Source organism: Entelurus aequoreus, linkage group LG13 (assembly GCF_033978785.1).
Source record: "Entelurus aequoreus isolate RoL-2023_Sb linkage group LG13, RoL_Eaeq_v1.1, whole genome shotgun sequence".
NCBI classification, from domain to species: Eukaryota; Metazoa; Chordata; class Actinopteri; order Syngnathiformes; family Syngnathidae; genus Entelurus; species Entelurus aequoreus.
The window spans coordinates 19,642,762-19,663,831 of NC_084743.1; the positions used below are offsets into that span (position 1 = coordinate 19,642,762).

General features: G+C 37.7%; 3 protein-coding genes across 5 annotated transcripts in view; 2 read left to right on the forward strand and 1 right to left on the reverse strand.

Moving 5' to 3' along the window:
* The window catches only part of usp37 (ubiquitin specific peptidase 37), a 35,907-nt gene extending 34,267 nt beyond the window's left edge, over nt 1-1,640 (reverse strand). Inside the window, exon 1 of one of the 3 annotated variants that reach the window (XM_062067542.1) lies at nt 1,620-1,640. The gene's annotated coding sequence lies outside the window, so the exon portion shown is untranslated. Of the gene's footprint in view, nt 1-639; nt 1,319-1,619 lie in introns of those variants that run through there. The other 2 variants (XM_062067543.1, XM_062067541.1) reach the window with 2 other exon arrangements.
* On the forward strand, nt 789-15,946 carry cnot9 (CCR4-NOT transcription complex subunit 9). The gene is made up of 8 exons (XM_062067544.1): nt 789-1,204; nt 4,090-4,275; nt 5,119-5,234; nt 6,269-6,378; nt 7,242-7,351; nt 10,627-10,725; nt 10,820-10,911; nt 15,506-15,946. The coding sequence occupies exons 1-8, from the start codon at nt 1,187-1,189 to the stop codon at nt 15,672-15,674; spliced, it is 900 nt and encodes a 299-aa protein (XP_061923528.1). The 5' UTR covers nt 789-1,186; the 3' UTR covers nt 15,675-15,946.
* A 4,450-nt stretch (nt 15,947-20,396) lies between these two features.
* The window catches only part of plcd4a (phospholipase C, delta 4a), a 28,854-nt gene continuing 28,180 nt past the window's right edge, over nt 20,397-21,070 (forward strand). Inside the window, exon 1 of the mRNA XM_062067548.1 lies at nt 20,397-20,806. The gene's annotated coding sequence lies outside the window, so the exon portion shown is untranslated. The remainder of the gene's footprint in view (nt 20,807-21,070) is intronic.

Below are 21,070 nucleotides of genomic sequence, written 5' to 3' on the forward strand. Positions count from 1 at the left end.
GTCATTCAGAACCGGTACAAGGAAGTTGAAGTGTCTTTAAAAAGTTTTTAGCAACACTTTTACAATTTAATTAATGCGTAACGTAATACAATTGGCAAAAATAACATTTCAACGTAAACTATAACTAATACAATTGTCACAACAAACCACTTATCAAATACAAAAATAGCCAGATATAAACGCATACACGCACATTTGAAAAAGGAATAAAAACTATATTTATAGCATTTTTTTTAATGTAACATTATGTTTTATGCGTAAAATAATGTAAAGTATGTATTATTCTTGGCATCTTATAGCCTTGTGACCAGTACGACCGCCGCAGTAAAAAGGGAAGAGAAGACTCTTCAAGCTTTGCTTTAAATGGTGGAATGATATCAAAAGCGGTCACATTTTACTTGAAAACTCTTAATTCGAGGCGGGGGGAATAAATATTTGTGTTAAGCACATGTTACATCACCGGTAAGGTCCTCTCACCTCGCATACGCTGAATGGAGGCAGGAGGCCGACATTAGCATTGTGGGCTAGTAGGCTAACGGGGGGAAGCAAGCTAACTGGCTAATTTGCCCGCTTGCAATATATCGCTGATGAAAACATCCGCCGCGGCTTGCACGCATAGTTGAAAAAATAGTTGTTTACCTGCTTGTCGGCGTGCGCTCGTCTCCGAATCCTTGCATGAAAAAAATGTCCGTTTCGGAGAGTCCTCCGTTGGTCCAAAGTTTTTGTTTTTGCCGGCGTTCACCTGCACCTTGACTGGCTCCTGTTGACAGAGGACTCGCAGCGCAGCGCGATCATGGCGGGAACGTGAAAATTTACCGCGGAAGTGACGTCAAGGAACGGGCTTTCGCGCGGATACACTCGCGATATCTCCGTTGTCCTACTTCCGTAGCTCGCTCCGAGCAATTGACTTGACACGGGAACCCGGAGTTGCATCGATAACGATAGTTTTTTTTAGGAATTGCAAACCATGCGGTATTTAAAAAAAAAATAATTCTGGAATAGTTACGTGCCGCTGTTTGTAATGTAGCTGCAATATTCGCTTCCATTAGCATTAGCAGCTATCTGCGGCTAGGCTAACGTTAGCTCGCCGTATCGCATGTCCAACTTTGTTTTAACCGCGCGCACAAAAGTCGTGCTAAGTCTCAAAACGTCGTGTTAATTTTGGGACGCCATAACGGTTCTAAGAATGCTGCCTACTGGAGCGGTGAGTACTTTTATAATACTACCACTATATAGGACTATGAATATTATTAACGTATTTTTGCATGTTAGCATTACGCAGTAAGGAGTTATGGTTTAATTATACAGTTACAACTTCATACATCATTTATATAATCTAATTTATCTTTACAACATGCCCAAAAAGGGGTAGGAGGAAGCAAAGTTTAATGAATCCCACCCCTTTTCCAATTAATTGCAATTGCTAACATATGTGTTCACTTCCTTTTCTCATTTCTTTGTTTCTTTCTTTTAGTTTATTTCGACACACTTACAGCATGATACATATTTCATATCATTTCTGTTTATGTCATGTCGGAAAAGGAGTAGGAAGAAGCAAAGCTTATTTAATAATTTCCCTACTTCAGAGCGTTTACAAATATATACAGTCATTTACTGACCTTTTTATAGTAAATTGACATCCGTGAATGAGTAATACAACAGTTGTGTAATATGTCATTAGTTAAGTCAGTCATTAACATACTGAGATGAAGAATATCTTATTTTCAATAAAGTATTTCTCATAATTCTTCTTCTTTAATCTAATTTATCTTTACAACATGCTCAAAAAGGGGTAGGAAGAAGCAAAGTTTAATGAAGCCCACCCCTTTTCCAATTAATTGCAATTGCTAACACGTGTTCACTTCCTGTTCTCATTTCTTTCTTTCTTTCTTTTAGTTTATTTCCACACACTTACAGCATAATACATCACACAATTTCATATCATTTCTGTTTACGTCATGTCCGAAAAGGAGTAGGAAGAAGCAAAGTTGATTTAATCCTACCCCTTTCCCTTCATGATGTTAGTATATATTTGATAGTATATATATGTATCATGAATCAATTTAAGTGGAGCCCGACTTAAGCAAGTTGAAAAACTTATTCGGGTGTTACCATTTAGTGGTCAATTGTACGGAATATGTACTTCACTGTGCAATCTACTAATAAAAGTTTCAATCAATCAATTCTCACTTCAGAGCGTTAACAAATATATACATTCATTTACTGACCTTTTTATAGTAAAATGACATCCGTGAATGAGTAATACAACAGTTTTGTAATATGTAATTAGTTGTCAGTCATTAACATACTGAGATGAAGAATATCTTATTTTCAATAAAGTATTTCTCATAATTCTTCTTCTTTAATCTAACTTATCTTTACAACATGCTCAAAAAGGGGTTGGAAGAAGCAAAGTTTAATGAAGCCCACCCCTTTTCCAATTAATTGCAATTGCTAACACGTGTTCACTTCCTGTTCTCATTTCTTTCTTTCTTTTAGTTTATTTCGAACATGAACACACTTACAGCATAATACATCACACAATTTCATATAATTTCTGTTTACGTCATGTCCGAAAAGGAGTGGGAAGAAGCAAAGCTTATTTAATCCTTACCCCTTTCCCCACTTCAGAGCGTTTACAAATATATACATTCATTTACTGACCTTTTTATAGTAAAATGACATCCGTGAATGAGTAATACAACAGTTTTGTAATATGTAATTAGTTAAGTTAGTCATTATTAACATACTGAGATGAAGAATATCTTATTTTCAATAAGGTTGAAAGTATTTCTCATAATTCTTCTTCTTTAATCTAATTTATCTTTACAACATGCCCAAAAAGGGGTAGGAAGAAGCAAAGTTTAATGAATCCCACCCATTTTCCAATTAATTGCAATTGCTAACACATGTGTTCACTTCCTGTCCTCATTTCTTTCTTTCTTTTAGTTTATTTCGAACATGAACACACTTACAGCATAATACATCACACAATTTCATATTGTTTCTGTTTACGTCATGTCCGAAAAGGAGTAGGAAGAAGCAAAGCTTATTTAATCCTTACCCCTTTCCCCACTTCAGAGCGTTTACAAATATATACATTCATTTACGCGACCCCGAAGGGAATAAGAGGTAGAAAATGGATGGATGGATGGATTTACTGACCTTTTTATATTAAAATGACATCCGTGAATGAGTAATACAACAGTTATGTAATATGTAATTAGTTGGGACGGCGTGGCGAAGTTGGTAGAGTGGCTGTGCTAGCAATCGGAGTGTTGCTGGTTACTGGGGTTCAATTCCCACCTTCTACCTTCCTAGTCACGTCCGTTGTGTCCTTGGGCAAGACACTTCACCCTTGCTCCTGATGGCTGCTGGTTAGCGCCTTGCATGGCAGCTCCCGCCATCAGTGTGTGAATGGGTAAATGTGGAAATACTGTCAAAGCGCTTTGAGTACCTTGAAGGTAGAAAAGCGCTATACAAGTATAACCCATTTATCATTATTAACATACTGAGATGAAGAATATCTTATTTTCAATAAGGTTGAAAGTATTTCTCATAATTCTTCTTCTTTGTACTTTGTAAGCACTATTAATTTGAACAATCTCTTAAACTGGATCATATCAGTACAATGCTTAACTTCGTTACTTAATCCATTCCATAATTTAATTCCACATACTGATATGCTAAAGGTTCTAAGTGTTGTACGTGCATACAAATGTTTTAAATTAGATTTTCCTCTAAGGTTATATTTCTCCTCTTTAGTTGAGAAGAATTGTTGTACATTCTTTGGTAGCAGGTTATAGTTTGCTTTGTACATAATTTTAGCTGTTTGCAATTTTACCAAATCATCGAACTTTAATATTTTTGACTCAATAAATAAAGGGTTTGTATGTTCTCTATATCCAACATTATGTATCAGTCTAATTGATCTTTTTTTGTAACATTTTGCACCACAATGAATTAAAAATACACAAATTCTCCTAATAAATAGCTAATAACAAAAATGTATGTACTTGGTGGTGTACATTTGTGTTTTCTGTCAAAATGAACAAAATAAATCATGTGGTTTTCTTGTTACTTTCCAAGGCTGTGACAAACGTCACAGCTTTGGCTCAGGTAGACCGAGAGAAGATTTATCAATGGATCAATGAGTTGTCCAGCCCCGAGACCAGAGAGAATGCCTTGCTTGAGCTCAGCAAAAAACGTGAATCCGTGCCGGACCTGGCGCCCATGCTGTGGCACTCCTGCGGCACCATTGCTGCCCTCTTGCAGGTATGTCCGTGCCCGTTTGCAGGTATGTTGGCAAATAGAGTTGAACCCAAAAGTAAAAAGATGCCATTTTACGCAGACTCCTTGTGTCCCTTGTCCCCCATATTCTACAATTTGTAGAATAAATTGTTCAACTTCAATTACAGTCACCTCTCATCCTTTTCGACAGCCTTAGAATAAAAGGATCTCTCTTCAATACTGAAGTGAAGGTCCTAATACATTTGTCAGCTTGTGAGAGGAGTGATCACATTATTAATTCACCTTTCTTTTAACTTGTCTTTATTACATGCATGAATGTACTGTGGAGTGAGCGGGTGTGTCGTGTTTTTGACTTGACGGAGTGTTTTGTGTTTATTAGTTTCTATTAAAAAGTCAACTGTCCTTCGGGGACCTCCCATGAAGATGAGCAGCAGGACCATTGGGAGTTTTTTTTTAAAGCAGGACAAGACAAAGAGGAGTCTCATTACAATGCTAAAAAAAAATCATCTTCAAAACAAAAGCACATGGGTGTGTGTTATGGGTGTGTGCAGCAAGACCATTGGGACTTTTTTCAAAGCAGGACAAGACAAAGAGGAGTCTCATAACAATGATAAAACGAAAGCACATGGGTGTGTGTTAGAAGAATTCCAGGGAATTGCTATCTTACTTCTAGGGAGGAATTTCTTGAGTCATATTTTTTGTTGAACTGTGTCCAATTTCATAAATGTACTTATACTGTTTTAATCCCAGAGAAAATGTTTCTTTTGTGCAGTTCTTTATTATGAATGGAATATACGGCAAAGAACTCCCCATTAATCATGTTTCATGTTTGTGTAGTTCTAATAGGAGTTTATTTTCTGGTTTTAGGAAATCGTGAACATCTATCCTTCTATAAACCCACCAACACTTACAGCTCACCAGTCCAACAGGGTGTGCAATGCCTTGGCACTTTTGCAGTGTGTTGCATCACATCCTGAAACAAGGTAAATGGGAATTGGGCCGGGGAAAAATGCATTCACCAATATCATTTCGGTGTCCAAATCTGATATTGTCCAATGTTAGCAAAAAAACAAATATTGGATTATAACGGTCTTCGAAATCTCAAGATATACCGTATTTTTCGGAGTATAAGTCGCTCCGGAGTATAAATCGCACCGGCCAAAAATGCATAATAAAGAAGGGAAAAAACATATATAAGTCGCATTTTTGGGGGAAATGTATTTGATAAAACCCAACAGCAAGAATAGACATTTGAAAGGCAATTTAAAATAAATAAAGAATAGTGAACAACAGGCTGAATAAGTGTACGTTATATGAGGCATAAATAACCAACTGAGAAGGTGCCTGGTATGTTAACGTAACATATTATGGTAAGAGTCATTCAAATAACTATAACATATAGAACATGCTATACGTTTACCAAACAATCTGTCACTCCTAATCGCTAAATCCCATGAAATCTTATACGTCTAGTCTCTTACTTGAATGAGCTAAATCAGTGGTCCCCAACCTTTTTGTAGCTGGGGACCGGTCAACGCTTGAAAATTTGTCCCACGGACCGGGGCGGGGAGTGGAAATTTTTTTTATTTTATTTTTTTCATAAAGAAATACAATCTTGTGTGCTTACGGACTGTATCCCTGCAGACTGTATTGATCTATATTGATATACAATGTATATATTGTGTTTTTTATGTTGATTTTTTTTAATTTTATTTTTTTAACTTCTTGTGTGGCCCGGTACCGGTCCGCGGCCCAGTGGTTGGGGACCACTGAGCTAAATAATATTATTTGATATTTTACGGTAATGTGTTAATAATTTCACACATAAGTCGCTCCTGAGTATAAGTCGCACCCCCGGCCAAACTATGAAAAAAAACTGCGATTTATAGTCCGAAAAATACGGTACGTGGTAGAAAAGGGACGGATTGAATGTTTTATTGACCGACAGCACAGTAGCTCACATCTAATAGTTAATATGTCGTTGAAAACCTAAATTCTAATTATTTTCATCCACTAGGTCTGCCTTTCTTGCAGCTCACATTCCACTTTTCCTTTATCCTTTTCTCCACACTGTGAGCAAAACACGCCCATTTGAGTACCTGCGACTTACAAGCCTGGGAGTCATAGGTAAGTTATCACAAATACAGTGTTGACTTTGTAAGTTTACCCCTCACAAAGATATAAAAATGCCACACATTTTATGTTAGCTTTATTTTCAACAGATACAGAATGTAAAATTAAAAAGCAGGTAAACTAGGGCTGAGCAATTATATGATTGTTATCATTGATCGCGATTAAGTTGAGTTCGATCACGGTGATCAGTTGTTATCATATTTCCTTTATCAAACATGGCGGAAATGTCTGTTAGAAGTTACCGCTGTAGTAAACAGGGCCCTGCTCCGTAATCCAACATACCATGGGGATTGGGGTGAATGAGTGCATATTTGTGTAGAAGTAGTCATGGGTGCGTGTTTTGTCCATAAGCCTGGAAGTCGCTGCGTTCGGCATGAAGTTTGGCAATGAACACCTGACTGGCAAGGCTTGGAAAAAAGGATTCAAGGAATCTTATTGTCCCAGATTTAGCCTAATGAGTACCACAAGATCAATAGTATGTACATAATTTAATTTATTTATGATAAAATAACATAGGATATATTTAAATAGCATAGGTTAATAGAAATATATTAAAAATGGAATTGATTGTCATTCTCTAGTTTAAAATAGAATGTAAAATTAATGACCCCGAACCAAAGCCTAGTTTAGCACAGTCGGGACACATTTGGTTTGGTATCCATTGCTACATAGCACCATCTGAGTTCTGTCTCCCTCTCTCTGTCACAGTAAAATAGACCATTTTCAAATTTCCATATCTTTGTAAGGGGTTAAACAACATTACCGTGGAATTTGAATGCAGTACTTATTTCACCCAATGTTTGTTTCCTATTCGTTGACAGTATCTACTCTAAACAGCAGTTTTATCATTACTACAGGTGCGCTGGTTAAAACCGATGAGCAAGAAGTGATCAACTTTCTCCTCACTACTGAAATCATCCCACTGTGTCTTCGGATTATGGAGTCAGGGAGTGAACTCTCCAAAACGGTATTGTTGGATATTTTTCATTGACCCTGTCTCAATTGCAGTGACGTGCACTAACTTTTGTTTTACTTTAAATTCTTATGCTGTAATTAATGTTAATAGAGGTGAATACACATAACCAACAATTTACTTTCGTTAAAAAAAAATCTAATACTTTTTAGTGCCTTAATTTGCTTTTATAAAATAGAAAACCCTTTGTTGTCTTACCTTTTTGTTTGTATCTGAAGTAGATGCACATAACCTTCTCCAGGAAAATGTATTACTTTGTTGTAAAAACATGACCAACTTCTGTTTTGTCTAGAAGTCTAGTTTAGAGAAGTTTTTGAGCTCTGGTAAATGATCAACCATATTAGCAACCAGATTAATACATTAATTCAGCAGAGTTTAAAAATATATTTTTTGCATTTTGACATTTTGCTGACGTGAGCTGCCAAATTGACGCAGGCGCTGCTGTTTGTGTGTTTTAATAAAGTTAAAAAAAACGAATGCACGGACCTTTTCTCTGTAGAACCTTCGTATTGATTGATTGATTGATTAGTTTATTGACCTCTTAAAGAATTGAATCCATGTAATGCTTTAAAAAGGCAAATGGATGGCACAAAAAGCCAAAATGCTTGTTTCCATTGTGGCCCATTAAATATTCATTACATTTGATACATTCAATAATAAAATATATACCGGTATATAACCTGTAACATGTACATAAAAAAATAAGTTAAAAAATTGATAATTTATGTACATATACACAGTATACATGTCAGGTGATTTGAAAAAAATATATACAAAAAAATCGTACTACTCTTACATACAACATGGGGGGACTGCGCCTCACCGTATGACATTTCTCTGCATTTTATTGTCAGACCAGCAAGAATAAAGATGTCACACTTATACCGGGCCATATAAATAAATTACGAGCAAGCCAACTTGCTTTGAAAGCAGTAAGAAGCATAAACATACACAAGTTATATCAAAGTGAAGGTAAAGTAATTTTTGGTGCTCACGGTTTATGCTAATTTTTTTATAGCCTTGAGTGATCCATGTACCCATGTGGACACAAACTATACATTTTGTATTATTTTTAGGCCTCTACACTTTAATGATTACTGAATTTCAACAATATAGAGCGCATCAGTATATAAGCTGCAACCACAACATTTTTAGAAGAAGAAAATGTTTTTCCATATATTGGCCGCACCGGACTGTAAGCCACAGATTGTATATACGTTAGAAAATTTGTTATTTACATACAAATATTTTGTAAATGTTTATTTACATACCTTAATTGTTTCCAAAAGGTGTCTGTAACACGGCAGTAAAACGGCTGATCAAACAAAACAGAAGTTATCGTCGTGGACCCACTATCTGCGGAAGCTAGCTCTCCCAATCAACTAAGCAGACTCAATAACTCCACGATGACCTTTTAGTGACTTTAAAAAAACTGAAACAATACAAAAAAGATTGGCATTGTAAGTTAAAAATACTAACACACACAGTTGTAAACATGTTTGCATATTAGCTAATGCTAATAACGTTCGTTTGATTATATTACGATAGCATATACAAATTTGCTTGAAAACACTCCTGCAGACATCACACATGGGACTTATTAGTAAGTATACCGTATTTCCTTGAATAGCCGCAGGGGCGTTAATTAATTTAAAACCTCCTGTCACTCCTGCGTTTACCGGAAACCGGCGGGATGGCCGTGCATGCAGTAATTATTTTAAAACCTCTTCTCACTCCGGCGTTTACCAAAAGGAATCCGGTAAATTTAGGCGTGCGCTTTGAGTGTGATGTTAGCATACAATCATGAAAAGCACATTTACCCGGTAATAAAAAACGTTATTATGGTCTTACCTGTACTTATAAATGGAGTCCATTTGCAGCTCCTTCTGACCAAAAGCATCGATAACTTGTTTATAGAAGTCTTCATTATTTTCTTTCTTCCGTTTTAAAAGTCTCTCTGTCTCGATGGAGATATTCCTTTAATTATTACCTCCTGCTTCGATTGAAAGTCCAGTTTAGAAAACTGTTTTATTTTAGATACCGGTATGTAATCCTCCTTGTTAAACGCATAGGAAAAAAAAAAAATCTCTTGCTGCGTGTGTTCACTTCTTCTGCAGTACCGGAAGTCGCAAGAAGGATCACTAGCGCGGCAGCGCCCTCTACCACCAGGAGGCGGGAGTCATTTGATGACTCATACAGTATTTAACACACGCAGCTACGGTATATTAATAAAACATAGCTGCTTACTGTTCTTTTTAGCATACTGTACCGGTATTCAATAGCTTAGACCTTAAATCCTACTGAATAGCTCTTTATCTTTTTTTCTTTGTGCGATTGCAAACTACTGAAAGCAGCTTCCTCCATTTTGAAAATGAGGACAGTTAAGCGTCACTCGTAACGTAACGAATTTGACCCGGTGGAAGTTCTAGCCATATGCTAAATATTTTGCGAAACGAGTTTGACCCGGCGAAAATTATAGACATGCGATAATAAAATTAATATTTTGCGAAACGAATTTGATCCGGCGTCAATAATGAACCGGCGATAAGGCCAAGCATGCGTTAATTATTTTGAGAAACGAGTTTGACCCGGCAGTAATTCTAGACGTGCGAATACTATATTCCCTGCGCCAATTCAGGGAAATACGGTAAACAGTTTGTTATATCGTAAAACTTACAAACATTGCTTTGAGTGATGAATGAAGAATCCATACGAGTAGGAACGCTGCGGACGGCTAGAAGACTGTACGGCACTTGTACTTACAGTTGAAAGAACAAAATAGAAGGACACTGATGCACCTGCAGTGAGCAAACTCGTCCAAAAGATGGCATTGTAGCACAAACAATAACAATCCATTGCAGTGTATTTGCTTGTTTGTTTGTTTTTTAAACTATTTGCATTATGCCCGTCAGTGAACAAAAATTCATAAATTAGCTGCACCATTTTATAAGCTCAGGGTTTAAAGCGTAGGAAAACAGTAGCACCTTATGGTCCAGAATTTACAGTAGTTTTAAAATGTGACTTGGAATATTGCTTTTAAAAAGTAAAGGATTGCAGTTTAAAGCTGAAATGATGGTGACTGTTTGGAAGAAGAAGAAAAAAAAGTAAAATAAAAGGTTGACCAGTATACCAGAATGATGATGTTCAACCTTAAGGGGTTCAAATATTGTATCACTAGTGAAGCTGTCAGTTTTTCAACGGCAATTGATGTCTTTGTGTTTCAGGTGGTATCTCATCACTAATCTTTCACTTTCAATTTTTTGTGCCAGGTTGCTACTTTCATATTGCAGAAGATCTTGCTGGATGACACCGGGCTGGCCTACATTTGTCAGACATACGAGCGCTTCTCTCACGTCGCCATGATCCTTGTGAGTGTCACCTCCAAAAGCTCTCCCCCCGTCTTGAGGTTGGTGTCAACAATAAGTGAAAGCTACAGTTGAACATTCAACCTCCTGTCTGCAGGGGAAAATGGTACTGCAGTTGTCTAAAGAGCCATCAGCACGTCTGCTGAAGCATGTTGTCCGATGCTACCTTCGCCTTTCAGATAATCTCAGGTACATACATTTTTGTCTTCTACAACATCATTACAATGAACAATTTACAGTTTCACACTTTGACGTGTCCAAAAAGGAGTAGGAAGAAGCAGCTCTGTCTGTTTCATAGCATTTTTAACACATTGGTTCACTTCCTCGACCCAATCTGTAACACAAATCAATAAGGGAACAAACAAACATAAATATTTATTGTAAATTGTGATTCACATATGTTGCTAAATACGTGAAGGATAGATTATGTCAGCGTTTCTTAACCGTAGGGCCGGCGGGGCCGCCAAAAAGTTGCTGTTTTTCAGCTGTAGTCTGTGTGGGCCGCAGCTGTACTCAATTGTAATACACTTTTCCACCACTCGTGGCAGTAATGACTATCAAACAGAATACGCCTGGAGCGAAAGTCATAGTAAAGTTTAAGCATTTAAGTAGAGATGTCCGATATTGTCCAACTATTAATTACCGATTTCGATATCAACCAATACCTATATATACAGTCGTGGAATTAACACATTATTATGCCTAAATTTGTTGTGATGCCCCGCTGGATGCATTAAACAATGTAACAAGGTTTTCCAAAATAAATCAACTCAAGTTATGGAAAAAAAATGCCAACATGGCACTGCCATATTTATTATTGAAGTCACTAAGTGCATTATTTTTTTTTAACATGCCTCAAAACAGCAGTTCGGAATTTGGGACATTCTCTGCCTGAGAGAGCATGAGGAGGTTGAGGTGGGGGGGGGGGGTATATTGTAGCGTCCCGGAAGAGTTAGTGCTGCAAGGGGTTCTGGGTATGTGTTTATGTTGTGTTATGGTGCGGATGTTCTCCCGAAATGTGTTTGTCATTCTTGTTTGGTGTGGGTTCACAGTGTGGCGCATATTTGTAAAAGTGGTAAAGTTGTTTATACGGCCACCCTCAGTGTGACCTGTATAGCTGTTGATCAAGTATGCGTTGCATTCACTTGTGTGAATGAAAAGCCGTAGATATTATGTGATTGGGCCGGCACACAAAGGCAGTGCCTTTAAGGTTTATTGGCGCTCTGTACTTCTCCCTACGTCCGTGTACCACTCCGTACAGCGGCGTTTTAAAAAGTCATAAATTTTACTTTTTGAAACCGATACCGATAATTTCCGTTATTACATTTTAAAGCATTTATCGGACATCTCTACATATAAGTCAAACAAAGTACTAATATGATCCTGTTTAAGTAACTGTTATAACACCAGAATGTCTACAAAGTAGAATGAAGAAGAATCCTGATAAATATCTTGAACCTTATTGATGAATGACACATTATTTAGGGGTTCTTAACCTCTTTGATCTCGGGGCCCAACTTATCCACTACAGAGGCGCTTGGGACCCACTCAAATATTAACACTGAATTAGTGATCTTACTCTTGATTTTAATGATATTCAATAATTACATCTAACATACTTACAGTTTACAACCTTTTCAAATGGTATGAAACCATGTGTTCATCACAAATATTATTTATTTAACACATAAACCTTAATCTTAGGTCAGGCTGATTAGAAAAATAACAGGCATGTGATTTGAACTTAATGAAAAAGACGGAAAATAAGCCGGGGGTCTGCAAAAATCATAAAGAGTACAAACAATGTTTATTCTATTAGCTAACTTCCTTTGTCTGAAAAGCCATTTGTGATTCATAGCATGAAATAACAAATATCTTGCATGTCGTTTGTTTCAAAATGATTCAACTATTAAATGTCAAAATATATACAGTAGAAATAATGAACAACATCTCAGCTACTGACTTGTTGTAAAACACCAATGAAAATCAAATGTAGCATTTAGACAGGCTATGGTGTCGCAAAAGTCATCACGTCTGCCACAATCATGTGTGTTCTTAAATGTGTCTTCCATGTCGAGAGCAGTTTTAATTTGGGCTTACATGGTAAACAACTAAAACGAATGTGTTGGGCATTGTTTTATCCAGACGCATACATTTGTCCAAATGTGGATAAGTAGACGCATTGTGGGTGTCCGGGACGTCGTGTACATCGCTAAAAGAAACATCTAAAGAAGAGAATCCCTCTGCCATCTTCCAGTCATTTTTAAATATATAAATCGACCGCTTGAATATTCCCTCTTCTCTTCTCCGACTCTTTCGTCTTCAATTGGGATGTCTGTTGTGACTTACCTTCCTGGTTCCAAGACATGCCCTATCCTGCCTCTGATTGGCCTGTCCGTAATGTTTTGCCCTAATCTTAACCAATCTTGACTCATCATAGTAAACCAACCAACCAATCATGGATTTTCTTATACGTAAAACAACCAAACATCATCAATGTTTCCCTTATATTTTGTCCCTGCCCGTGGAGTTGCTTCGCTACATATCTTTGATTTTTAAGTTAATAATTTTTAATGGAAAACTGTAGGTTTTACCACTGGATTATCAAAAACCGTACTCATTGTAGGTCGGTCAAAACGAAGAAAAACGGAAAATATATGTTTATATTTGTACAGAGATAAAAAAAAGACTGATTTCCGACTATAGACAGAAAAATCACATGCCTGAAAATAAATACTACCGTAACCAAATACACTACATAAGAAGGGACTCCTAAATAAATATACATACAATTGTCGCGCTAAAATAGACAAACTAAATGAATAATAAATGTTTCTCGAATGAACTGTCAATAAAATCAAAGTGCAAATGAAAATACAGCTTAACCACTTTAATCATATTTTTTGCAAATAAAGAAACTTCTCTGTCTTAGCTCATGACCTCGTATGTTTGTTCGATACAGCGTATAGAGCGAATATGGCCAACTCGGTTTCAAAGGAGCTTTTGACCAATCACTCAGGAGATCAATTGGCCACACTCTGTCTGATTGGCGCCATGTTTGCTACCAGCTTTGAAACCCAGTTGGCCATACTCTATTTTTGGTTTAATAGTCATTACTGCCATAAGTGGTGAAAAAGTGTATTACAATTGAGTACCTTACCGACCACAGCTGAGAAACAGATATTTTCGGCGGCCCTCTAGGGGGCACTCACAGCCCAACTATGGCGCCCCACAAACATGACTATCCAACAATGTAACATAAATCAGAAATGAGGAAAATCATCATAGGTTTCCCTTTAATCACATGTCTTATTTGAGTTTTTCAATCATTATGATATAGTAAAATAGTGCAACTTCTAATTAGACTCCCCAAAAACGGATCACACATTCTCCTGAGCTGTGGTTAAAGACTAGTATGTGCTCTGATCTACTCAAATCATCCATCCATCCATTTTCTACCGCTTGTCCCTCTCGGGTCGCGGGGGGTGCTGGAGTCTATCCCAGCTGCATTCAAACGGAAGGCGGGGTACACCGCCACCTTATCACAGGGCAAACACAGATAGACAGACAACATTCACACCCTAATTTACACTAGGGCCAATTTAGTGTTACTTAGTAAAATTAATATTTTTAAAATTGTCTTTGGTTACATTTTTTTGGAATTTCCAGCCAATCGATGCCTATTAACTAAATAAACAAATGCATAATTTGTCCACATTATGTGCGATTTGTTGCTATTGGGATTGTCACCACTAGAACAGGGGTGTCAAACTGGTTTTCATAGAGGGCCACATCGCAGTCATGGCTGCCCTCAGAGGGCCGCTTGTAAACAGTGACTAATATATTAATTTGCCTATGCATTTAATTATTATATATATTTTTGTACATAGTGTAAAAAAAATCTGTAGATTTCACGGTAAAAAACTGGCAACTCAATCATCAGAATTTTACTGTAAAATGTATGCTGTTTTTTACAACCTGTATACCTTTTCAAAAACTTTTGCCAACTGAATTGCCAGTTTTTACTGTTAAAAGATGTGGTGTTCCAACAGGAATACACAGTAAAAACAACATATACGGTCGCCAGTTTTTTTTAAATTTACTGTAATTAAAACTGTAAATCAAAACAAAACATTTTAAAATTAATGGATAATTTAAGTCAAGCAGATATTTAGGTATTTATTTTTATTTTAATAAAAAATGCATGGAAAGAATATATTTGTTGCAAATTGGATAATGTTAAAGTTTAAAATGTATGCAGTTTCAAGCAGTAAATATATATTTTTTTCTGTCAAATTGGAAAGAACGAATACATTTAGTAAGAAAAGATAAGGTACTTCGATGCAAATTGGATAATGTTAAATATTAAAATGTATGCAGTTTCAAGCAGTAAATATATATTTTTTTCTGTCTAATTGGAAAGAACGAATACCTTTTAGTAAGAAAAGACAAGGTACATTATTTCCAGGCGTTCACGGGCCACTTTAAATGATGTGGCGTGCCACATCTGAGTTTGATAGTAGTACGCTAGAAGGTACCACAACATAAATGTCAGTTTACGACAACCTAATCTTCAATCACGTGCAATGTAATCAATGATCATTTTCTGATGGGATCTCTTTAATGGGCTTTTGGGTTGCTGTTTAAGATGAAGTCAAATGGGTCATCACAGGAAGATGGCTCACATCACATTTCACAGTTGTCTCCACTGCCAGGTGGCACAGAACATTAAGATGGATGTCAAAAAAAAAGGCCATACATAATCTTGTGTTTGCGTGTTCAGAGCCAGAGAAGCCCTGCGACAGTGCCTGCCAGACCAGCTGAAGGACAGCACCTTTGCCCAGGTGCTGAAGGATGACACCACCACCAAGCGCTGGCTGGCACAGTTGGTGAAGAACCTGCAGGAAGGCCAGGCCACCGATGCCCGGGGCATCCCGCTGGCCCCGCAGTGATTTAGACTTGGCCTAGACTGGTTTGTGAGTTACCGAAAGTGGTGCTAAGACTGTGAAGTGAGTGATGGATTTGCTTTTGTGCAGGTTCTGTCATCTTTATTGCAGTTGCTACCCCCTTCAATATTTTCAGAACGATTGTCCTTATTCACAATTTTTAAAGCCAACACCAGTAGAAAGATTTACATCAACCCATAATTATTGTCTGATATTTTGTGCAGGTTCCAGTACCGCCTTTGGTTAATAAAGATGTATTGAACACATTCTTGAGGTTTTACACTATTTAGTATAACACCGTTGACATCATTGACTGACAGTTTTCACTATTCTGCTTGTAAAATACTTGATCATTTCAGATTAATTTCAATTTTCAGCGACCAGATGAACTACTACTACTACAAAGATGAACTACTGTTCATCTTTTGCACTTCATGTCTCACCAGCGTAAGGCAGGCTCTTCTGTTGGCAGTGCAGCAAAAAAAAAGGCGAGCCATGGAAGGAATAATGATCATTAAGATCTCCACTGGCTACCCATCAAACATTGTATCCACTTTAAAATCATTCTCCTCACTTTCAAAGCCACCCATAACCTCTCTCCGTCATATCTCTCTGACCTGCTCCATGTCGCCACGCCCTCACGTTCCCTAAGATCTTCTTCATCCATCCATCTCACTGTCCCCTTATTTAAACTGTCCACCATGGGTGCTTGAGCTTTCAGCCGCTCTGCCCCACATCTTTACCACCACACCTTCGTAGCTTACACTCAATATCCCTCTTCAAATCAAGACTCAAAACACACCTACTCCTGACTGCTTATTCATTGTAATCTTCTTATCTTCTCTATCTTTGTTGTTGTTGTTTTTATCCAATTTGATTTTATTGTTTTGATTTTGTACGGTGTCCTAGAGTGCCCAGAAAGGCGCTTTTAAGTAAAATGTATTATTATTATTATTTTTACACTGAGTACACCTCTCCAAAAATCTCACCATGTTTGTTCTTCGCCGGCCTTTTGCTGTAACTAATGGACGTGTACACGTTTCCACTTATTTCACTACCTTAGGCACAAGTAACAAACTCAAGACCCGGGGCCAGATCTGGCCCGCCGCGTCGTTTGTTTGCCCACCGCATCGATTAAGGTTGTCCGCAACATTGTTAAACATGGGCCGCAACATCGTTTCAAGTGGCCCGTTGCATTGACAAAGGTGGACCGCCTCATCGTTTCATGTGGCCACCATATCTATTAATGTGGCCGCAGCATTGATTAAGGTTGCCCGCCATGTCGTTTTTGGTGGCCCGTTGCATCGTTTAAGTGGCCTTTAGCATGGACAAAGGTGCACGGCCTATCTATTAAAGTGGCTGCCACATCGACTTGAGGTGGGCCGCCACATCAAATAAAGGTGGACCGCCTCATCGTTTCATGTGGCCACCATATCTTAAAGTGGCCGCAGCATCGATTAAGGTTGCCCGCCATGTCATTTTTTGTGGCCCATTGTATCATTTAATGTTTGGCCTTTAGCATGGACAAAGGTGTACGACCTATCTATTAAAGTGGCTGCCACATCGACTTAAGGTGGGCCACCACATCAAATAAAGGTGGACCGCCTCATTGTTTCAAGTGGCCGCAGCATCGATTAAGGTTGCCCGCCATGTCGTTTTTTGTGGCCCGTTGCATCGTTTAAGTGGCCTTTAGCATGGACAAAGGTGTACGGCCTATCTATTAAAGTGGCTGCCACATCGACTTAAGGTGGGCCGCCACATCAAATAAAGGTGGACCGCCTCATCGTTTCATGTGGCCACCATATCTTAAAGTGGCCGCAGCATTGATTAAGGTTGCCCGCCATGTCGTTTTTGGTGGCCCGTTGCATCGTTTCATGTGGCCTTTAGCATGGACAAAGGTGTACGGCCTATCTGTTAAAGGGCTGCCACATCGACTTAAGGTGGGCCGCGACATCGACTTAAGGTGGGCCGCCACATCAAATAAAGGTGGACCGCCTCATCGTTTCATGTGGCCACCATATCTTAAAGTGGCCGCAGCATTGATTAAGGTTGCCTGCCATGTCGTTTTTGGTGGCCCGTTGCATCATTTCATGTGGCCTTTAGCATGGACAAAGGTGTACGGCCTATCTATTAAAGTGGCTGCCACATCGACTTAAGGTGGGCCGCGACATCGACTTAAGGTTGTCTGCAACATTGTTAAACATGGGCCGCCACATCGACTGAAGGTGGGGCGCCACATCGTTTCAAGTGGCCCGTTGCATTGACAAAGGTGGACCGCCTCATCGTTTCATGTGGCCACCATATCTTAACGTGGCCGCAGCATTGATTAAGGTTGCCCGCCATGTCGTTTTTGGTGGCCCGTTGCATCGTTTAAGTGGCCTTTAGCATGGACAAAGGTGTACGGCCTATCTATTAAAGTGGCTGCCACATCGACTTAAGGTGGGCCGCCACATCAAATAAAGGTGGACCGCCTCATCGTTTCATGTGGCCACTATATCTATTAGTGGCCGCAGTATCGATTAAGGTTGCCCGCCATATCGTTTTTTGTGGCCCGTTGTATCGTTTAATGTGGCCTTTAGCATGAACAAAGGTGTACGGCCTATCTATTAAGTGGCCGCCACACCGACTAAGGTAACCCATTGCATCGATTAAGGTGGCTCGCCACATCGTAACGTTTAAGGAGCCCTGCCGCTTTGTTTAAGCTGGCCCGCCATCTCATTTTATTTTGCCCGCCAAATGATTTTATAGTGGCCCAACGACAACATTTTTTTGGCCTGCAAAATGCTGGAGGGGAAAAAAAGCACTTTCTGGCTAAATGTAATCTAAGTAAAAATATAACAATCTAAAACAGTTTCCTTTGCAAATTGTGTGAGGTGGCGATATATGTTTACATTCACTGTTACAAACGGCCCTCAGATGGCAGCCATACATTTAACGTGGCCCTCAATAAAAACGAGTTTGACACCCCTGATCTAAAGTGTTTTTTACCGGTTATTTTGTAGTGCTTGTAAACAAACTGCGCCTTTTCCTTCCTTTTAGTTTCAACATGGAACAGATTTCTAAAAAAAAAAAAAAAAAAGTCCAATCGGATTGTGCGTCTTACTTGTAAATTCTCAACTTTACAGTATAAACAACGTCAACAAAATACACATTAAAATGTAGAAAGCAGCACAAAAGCCAATTAACCCATTTTGTTGGCCGGTTCTTTAGTGATGATTGGCATTCAGAAACACAAAAGTGTCTCAGGTTTTTGTTGCTGCTAATTTCCCCTCACCTTTGCAGCATGTAGTCTCTAATTATGTAGCAACTTTTGTCTCTTCCTCCCTTTTGTTCGCTGTGGCCTACCATGAATATGTTGTATAGGATATATCATCCTCGCCCCACAGCCCGTGGAGTATCAGGTCATTCATTCCATTATCCTGAGATGCACTTCAGCCAAGCCATCCATTTGTCGGAGACATGTGCGTGCTCTCCGCGCACGTCGTCTTCCTGCCAACTCATTTTAATAAGAGCACAACGGAAAAGTCAATATTGAAACGGACGAGTGCATTAGCGAGATTGCAGCGAGGAGCCTGCTTGTACAATATGCAAATAGCTATTTGTCACCTCGTTTGCAACATTACAACAACAATATTTTATTTGTCCTATTACGGAAGAACTTGGCCAAAATAATAGTGCCGTTAAATTATATGCATTTTTAAAACTAGATGATATACACTTGTTTATGTTGATTAACTACAGTTAATACTTGTAGTTTAAAAAAATGAAATAAGAATTATTACAAATCACAATTAATCTAAAAAACAACCAAAAAAAAATAAATTTGTTGACACCCCTAATGGAGATGGTCTAAAACTACCTTTTTAAAATAAATCCTTAAAAAAAAAAAAAAAATAGTTTTTTTAAAATTAATTATTAAGAATTGTTACAAATAAGAATCCCGATTAGTCTAAAAAAATTAATTAAAAAACAATCTATTTTTTGACACCCCTAATGGAGATTGTCTAAAACTACCTTTTTAAAAGAAATTCCCCCCAAAAAATATTTTTATCAATTTTTTATTTTTTTTAATCGATTAAGAACTGTTACAAATAAGAATCACAATTATTCAAAAAAATAAATAAAACATTTTTTGACACCCCTAATGGAGATGGTCTAAAACGACCTTTTAAAAATAAATTCTTAAAAAATAAATACATCTATTTTTGATTTTTTTTTTTTTATCCATTAAGAATTGTTACAAATAAGAATCACGGTAAATCTAAAAAAAAATTCTAATTTTTGACTAACGTCCTCTTAAAAATAAATTCTTAAAAAATAAATAAATCGATTTTAGATTATTTTTTTTAATCGATTAGGAATTGTTACAAATAAGAATCACGATAAATCTAAAAAAATAAAAAAAATGTTGACTAATGGAGTTGGTCTTAAAAGACCTCTGAAAAATAAATTCTTAAAAAAAAAATCTATTTGATTTTTTTTTAATCGATTAAGAATTGTTACAAATAAGAATCACGATAAATCTAAAAAAACAACAATTTTTTGACTAATGGACATGGTCTTAAGCGACCTCTTAAAAATGAATTCTTAAAAAATGTTTGTTTTAATCGATTAGGAATCATTACAAAAATAAATGACAATTATCAAAAAAAATAAATTATTCTTTAAAAAAAGAAAAATTTAAAAAAAGAAAATTCTATAACAGTTAATAAAAATAAGATTATAATTTATTTTTTTTTATAGATTTTTGAAAAGTATGAATTGATATAGAACCGGGATGAATAAGAATGGACTTGTGCGCCCCTACTAACAATCTTCCCAAGCAGGGAAAGCAGGCTGATGCACAAGCTGCTTTTTGCAGGCAGGAGGGAGTGGCAGGAAAGGAAGGAAGGCTGCTGAGGAGGAGGAGGAGGAAGAAGAGGAGGAGGAGCGGAGTCCGTCTGTCAGTCTATGTCCAGTGTACGATAGCGTAGGAAAGCAGTCGTTGGCTGAGAAAGCCTGGACACTCCCGGGATTCAGACGCTCCCTGAACACAACGCCGTCTCCTGCCAGGCTGGCCACAATGCATCTGAACCCTCAAGGACATCAGTGGACTGCATGTGGACGTGTGACTCACCCCCACTAGACCTGCACTTTTGGTAAAGCTCTTCTTTACTCACTACACTAGATACAGTATACAGTAGTTTGTACTGTAATAGTGCTGACGTCACATTTTTACACAACACTGTCTGCTTCTAATTTCATGTCTGCAGGAAAGACTTTTACATGGTTGGCTGGAATGTGTGTGTGTGTGCATGCGTGTATGTGTGTGTGTGTGTGTGTGTGTGTGTGTGTGTGTGAGTGAGAGGAACAGTTAGTCAAAATGTTACTTGGGTAATAGATTATTAGCTTTGATGGATCAC